General features: G+C 59.9%; 2 protein-coding genes across 2 annotated transcripts; one reads left to right on the forward strand and one right to left on the reverse strand.

Annotated features, from left to right (window-relative positions):
• Positions 1-1701: 1701 nt before the first annotated feature.
• Positions 1702-4944, forward strand: PAN0_010c4122 (nuclear export receptor crm1; the record flags this gene model as incomplete). Its single annotated transcript, XM_014800576.1, has 1 exon — positions 1702-4944. The coding sequence occupies one exon, from the start codon at positions 1702-1704 to the stop codon at positions 4942-4944; it is 3243 nt and encodes a 1080-aa protein (XP_014656062.1).
• A 183-nt stretch (positions 4945-5127) lies between these two features.
• PAN0_010d4123 (v-snare-domain-containing protein) lies at positions 5128-6000 on the reverse strand (the record flags this gene model as incomplete). The annotated part of the gene is made up of 3 exons (XM_014800577.1): positions 5128-5335; positions 5415-5510; positions 5573-6000. 3 exons carry the CDS (start codon positions 5998-6000, stop codon positions 5128-5130), a joined length of 732 nt encoding a protein of 243 aa, XP_014656063.1.

Here is a 6000-nt window from a genome sequence, read left to right on the forward strand (position 1 = left end):
CTCGGTGTGATAGCGTGGGTGCAAGTAAGGCAGAGGCCGGGTGCTCCGAAGATTGCTCTTGTGATGATGATGATGGCTGCCTGGCAAGCCGAGCGCTTTCGGACGGCGAGAAGAAAGACGTCGATCTGGCTGAGCAGGGGCAGCTGCAAGTGGCACCGCGCTCATACACCCGGAACATCCGCAGACGGTCTGGCGGTGTCGGATGTGCCTAAAATTGGCCCGAGCAACGCAGCCAGGATTCTTTCCATGCGCCAAAAGAGCTCTCCGGCAGACGCTGACTTCTAACCTCTCGAAAAAAAGCGGGCTCGCTGCCGCAGGGTCCAGTTGAGATTGGGCACTCTGGCTTTGAAGGCGCCGTCCATCTCATTCATCCTTCCTCACAATCGGAGGAGGTCCGAGGTATCGCTAGGCTTGCATTCAGTGATGCATCCAGTTGGAAGGATCGGTCAGGACGATCGTCGGCTGGATTCAGCAGCGACGGCGAGGCTCAAAGCTATGACTCTGCTAGCCCAAAAAGCAACGAGAGGCGGCAATGGGAACAGCCCATGAGGAAGCACACGTGCGCACGTTTCGCTCCTGATTCGTCGGCTCGCCTAGCTGCCTGCCTKCGTTGGGCGGCAATTTACGATAGCAATGTCGAGTTCGACTTACGAACAGAAAGAGAAGCCGGCTTTCACTTTGTGAGATCGGCAGTTGCCTGGAGCGCACGACAAAGTCCGGTCTTCATATGTAGAAAGCCGTTCAATTTTCGCTCGAGGAGGTTGCCGTGGCCAATTTACTGATGCCGGCTGGCTGACTGGTGTGGAATTGGCTCGAAAATCGGCTCGCGCGTTCTGGCTCAGCCCGATGCTAAGCTACAGTGCGCTCTCTCAACTGCGACGCGCGGCTATGGCCACCACCGTCGAAAAGAAAAGAAAAGAAAGGGCACAGACAGGGCACCGACAGCGCAGCACAGCGCAGCGGAAGCGAAATTGGAAATCCAATTTACCCACCGGAGCCACCCAACCGCGCAGCCGCCTCTTTTGCTCTCTTTCGCTGCCTCTGTCTGGCCTTGGCTTTGAGACTGGCTGGCTGGCTGGCTGGCTGGCTGGCTGGCTGGCTGAGCATCGGCATCTTGCGCTCTCTCTCTCTCTGTTGCTCTTTTGCTCGTTCCGCTCGGTCCATCGTCGCGTCCTTCAATCATCGATCTGGCGTCTGCTCACCATTTTCCTCCTCCACCCACACCTCCCATCCCGGTCAACACCCTCTTCCATCCCTCTCCCCACCCGCCTCCATCACATCGCATCGCATCGCATCGCATAACATTGCACCGCGTCGTGTGTCCCACTGCATCGCTCTGCATCGCACCCTCGTCGTCTTTCCACGATCATCTGTGCTGGAGCCGTGCGCCATCTCGTCCATTCCGAGGCCGTGCCCATCCTATCCGAGCGCCACTCAGGTTATCTCGTTTCTGCCTCGCATTGCCTCGCCTCGCTCCGGGCAATCGTCGCACACCTCCTCATCCCAACCTCGACGCGTCGATCGATCCGGGTCCGCATCGTCTCGCACGTGCTCCGTGCCAAGTGGCAACGCAGGTCGCTGCGTCCGATTCCAGTCAGGGCCCCCCCCGCAAAGCAAAGTCACAGGGCTCACTGTTGGTCGCTCGCTCGCTTCCTCACCACTCTCCATAGGCTCACCTCCTGCTAATCATCCGCCGCCACCATGGAGGCCATCCTCGACTTTGACAAGGACCTCGACATCGGTCTCTTGGACCGCGTCGTCGCCGCCATGTACACCGGCGCAGGCCAGGACCAGAGGATGGCGCAGCAGACACTAGCCCAGTTCCAGGAGCATCCAGACGCCTGGCAGCGCGTGCCCCCCATCCTCCAGCAGAGCTCGTCGCCACAGACAAAGTACATCTCCCTCCAGATCCTCGACAAGCTCATCTCCACACGCTGGAAGGTGCTCCCCGAGGACCAGCAGCAGGGCATCCGCAACTTCATTGTAGAGATGATCATCCAGCACTCCTCCGACGAGGACAGCCTCAGGCGCGAAAAGACCTACGTCGGCAAGCTCAACACCACCCTCATCCAGATCCTCAAGCAGGAGTGGCCCCACAACTGGCCCTCGTTCATCCCCGAGATCGTATCCTCCTCCAAGGGCTCGCTCTCCATCTGCGAAAACAACATGGCCATCCTCCGCCTCCTCTCCGAAGAGATCTTCGACTACTCGGCCGAACAGATGACCACCTCCAAAACAAAGTCGCTCAAGAACCAGATGTGCGGCGAGTTCGGCGAGGTCTTCCAGCTCTGCTCCGAGGTGCTCGAAAAGGCGCAGAAGCCCAGCCTCATCAAGGCCACGCTCGAGACCATGCTGCGCTTCCTCAACTGGATCCCCCTCGGCTACATCTTCGAGACCAACGTGATCGACAACCTCATCGGCCGCTTCCTCGAGCAGCCCGAGTTCCGCAACGTCACGCTCAAGTGCCTCTCCGAGATCGCCAACCTCAGCGTCGGCCCCGAGTACGACCCCAAGTTCATCGTCCTCTTCAACATGGTCATGACCTCGGTCAACCGCATGATCCCGCCCGCCACCAACATCGCAGCCGCCTACGAGTCCAGCTCCGACGCAGAGCAGGAGCTCGTGCTCAACCTCGCCCTCTTCCTCTCCAACTTCCTCACCACCCACCTCAAGCTCGTCGAGAACCCGGACAACAAGGACGTCCTCCTCAACGCCCACATGTACCTCATCAAGGTCTCCCAGGTGCCCGAGCGCGAGGTCTTCAAGATCTGCCTCGAGTACTGGTCCAAGCTCGTCAGCGAGCTCTACGCAGAGCAGCAGTCCCAGCCCATCGCAGACATGAATCCGCTCCTCGGCCTCAACTTGGGCAACGGCCTCAGCAACTCGGCCAACTCGGCCAACCTGCGCAAAAACATCTACGCCGACATCCTCTCCAACCTGCGCCTCGTCATGATCGAGCGCATGGTCAAGCCCGAGGAGGTGCTCATCGTCGAAAACGACGAGGGCGAGATCGTCCGCGAGTTCATGAAGGAGAGCGACACCATCGTGCTCTACAAGAGCATGCGCGAGGTGCTCGTCTACCTCACCCACCTCGACGTCCTCGACACCGAAAACATCATGACCGAGAAGCTCGCAAAGCAGGTCGACGGCTCCGAGTGGTCGTGGGCCAACCTCAACACGCTCTGCTGGGCCATCGGCTCCATCTCGGGCGCCATGCACGAGGAGACCGAGAAGCGCTTCCTCGTCACCGTCATCAAGGACCTCCTCGGCCTCTGCGAGATGAAGCGCGGCAAGGACAACAAGGCCGTCGTCGCCTCCAACATCATGTACATCGTCGGCCAGTATCCGCGCTTCCTCAAGGCGCACTGGAAGTTCCTTAAGACCGTCGTCAACAAGAACTTTGAGTTCATGCACGAGAGCCACGAGGGCGTCCAGGACATGGCGTGCGACACCTACATCAAGATCGCACAAAAGTGCCGACGCCACTTTGTCATCCAGCAGGCGGGCGAGCAGGAGCCCTTCATCGACGAGATCCTGCGCAACCTCCACCGCATCACGCTCGACCTCTCGCCGCTCCAGGTGCACACCTTCTACGAGGCCGTCGGCTACATGATCGCGGCGCAGCCCAACCGCCCCACCCAGGAGCGTCTCATCGCCAAGCTCATGGAGCTGCCCAACAGCGCCTGGGACAGCCTCATGCAGCAGGCGCACAACAACGTCGACGTGCTCGGCAGCCCCGAGAACATCAAGATCCTCTCCAACGTGCTCAAGACCAACGTCTCGGCGTGCGTCTCGATCGGCACCTACTTCTTGCCCCAGATCGGCCGCATCTACCTCGACATGCTCGCGCTCTACCGCAGCGTCAGCGGCATCATCAGCGCCAAGGTCGAGGCCGAGGGTCTCATCGCCACCAAGACGCCGATGGTGCGCGGCCTGCGAACCATCAAGAAGGAGATCCTGCGTCTCGTCGAGACGTACGTCCGCCACGCCGAGGACCTCGAGGCGGTCAACGTCAACCTCATCCCGTCGTTGCTCGATGCGATCCTGGGCGACTACAACCGCAACGTGCCGGCGGCGCGCGACGCCGAGGTGCTCAACGTCATGGCCACCATCACGTCGCGGCTGCAGGGCCTGCTGACGGACAAGATCGCGCCCATCCTGGACGCCGTGTTCGAGCCGACGCTCAACATGATCAACCAGGACTTCGCCGAGTTCCCCGAGCACCGCGTCGGCTTCTTCAAGCTGCTGCGCGCCATCAACCTCTACTGCTTCCCGGCGCTGCTGGAGCTTCCACCACCCAAGTTCAAGCTGGTGGTCGACAGCATCATCTGGGCCATCAAGCACACCATGCGCGACATTGCCGACACGGGCCTCAACATCTGCCTCGAGCTGCTCAACAACATCTCGGGCTCGCCGCTCGAGGTGGCCAACGGCTTCTACCAGCAGTATCTGCTCAACATCATCCAGGACATCTTCTTTGTGCTCACCGATTCGGACCACAAGAGCGGCTTCAAGACGCAGTGCCAGCTGCTGGCGCGCATCTTTGAGCTCATCGAGACGGACCGCGTGACGGCGCCGCTGTGGGATGCGAGCACGCAGACGGATGCGAGCATGAACAATCGGCTGTTCATCCGACAGTACACGTCGAATCTGCTCAGGACGGCGTTCCCGCACATGCAGGCCGAGTACGTGGACCACTTTGTCAACGGCCTCTGCATGCACTCGAGCGACCTGATCGCGTACAAGCTGCATCTGCGCGACTTTTTGATCACGTCGCGCGAGATGTTTGGCGGCAGCGCGGGCCAGGTGGACAATGCGGACCTCTTCCAGGAGGACAAGGAGGCCGAGGCGCAGAGGAAGGCGGCCGCCGAGAGGGAGGCTGCGGCCAAGGTGCCCGGTATGCTCAAGCCGTCGCAGATCAAGGAGGAGGACGAGGAGCTGTGACTGATTCGCGAGCTGCTTTACTGAGCAGTCGCAGCCGCAAGCTCGGCGAGGCCCGAAGCATTTTGCCATCGGCCCTTTGCTACCCACCAAAATTTGTTCCACACGTCCTTACTTCTGCTCATACCATTCGTGTCGTTTTAGTCCCTTTTGCAGGTGGAGTGGATGTGCATTCGAGCGCGAAGGCTAGCGGAAGGTGAACATGAGGAGGAGGACGGTGAGGGAGCCTATTAAGCAGCCGATGATGACCGAGTCGCGTCGACGGCGGCGGGCGATGAGGGTGATGATGCTGTTGATGCCGGGTACCTGTGCGGCGGTGGACGACATGCGTGTCGAGATGGACGAGAGGACGTTGCGTTGGTCTGCGAATTCGCTGCGCGTTGCGTAGGCTTGTCTGCGAACCCCACCCGCGATCCAAAAACGTGTCAGCTTTCGACGATGCATGGTGGGAAGTTGGAAAGGAAAGTACGTACTCTAGAGTGCTATCGATCATGGCGTGTGAATTGTCGATGTGTCCGCGTTCAGCCAGTAGGGCGTCTGCATCACTTGCATGTGCCGCCTTGTACGCGCTGCAGGGACCATCAACCTGTCAGTCTCCATGCTCCACAGTACTGCAAGTGGATGGACTCACTTTATATCTCCATGGACATTGCCTAGAAGATCCCTGCGATCGATCGCATGTATGACGTTGGATCTTGATCTGCGAAAGTCGCGTGTAAAGTCGAACAGCACTTCCCTATGCCGTTGAACCGCATGCAACTGTGCTGCGCTGGGCGGTGTATCTGGATCGTCGAGTTTTGCGGTCAAAGCATCTACTGCTTCACTGAGCTGACCGATCAGCCCGTCCAGTTCCGTTTCGAGCTCAACGCGCTCGCTGTCATGTGTGCGCGAGGTACCGTCCATGTCCAACGTCGTATGGTCCGCGTACACGCCCGCCGAGGGGTCGGCAGTGCGCGCGATCTGCGACGCTAGCGACGAGTAGGTGGTGAGCCGCGCATCGATCGTGGTTTCCAGCTGACGCGTCTTGCGCCGTAACGCGTCCCAGGATGAGTCTGCCAT

This window comes from Moesziomyces antarcticus (assembly GCF_000747765.1).
Source record: "Moesziomyces antarcticus DNA, scaffold: scaffold_v10010, strain JCM 10317, whole genome shotgun sequence".
Taxonomy (NCBI): Eukaryota; Fungi; Basidiomycota; class Ustilaginomycetes; order Ustilaginales; family Ustilaginaceae; genus Moesziomyces; species Moesziomyces antarcticus.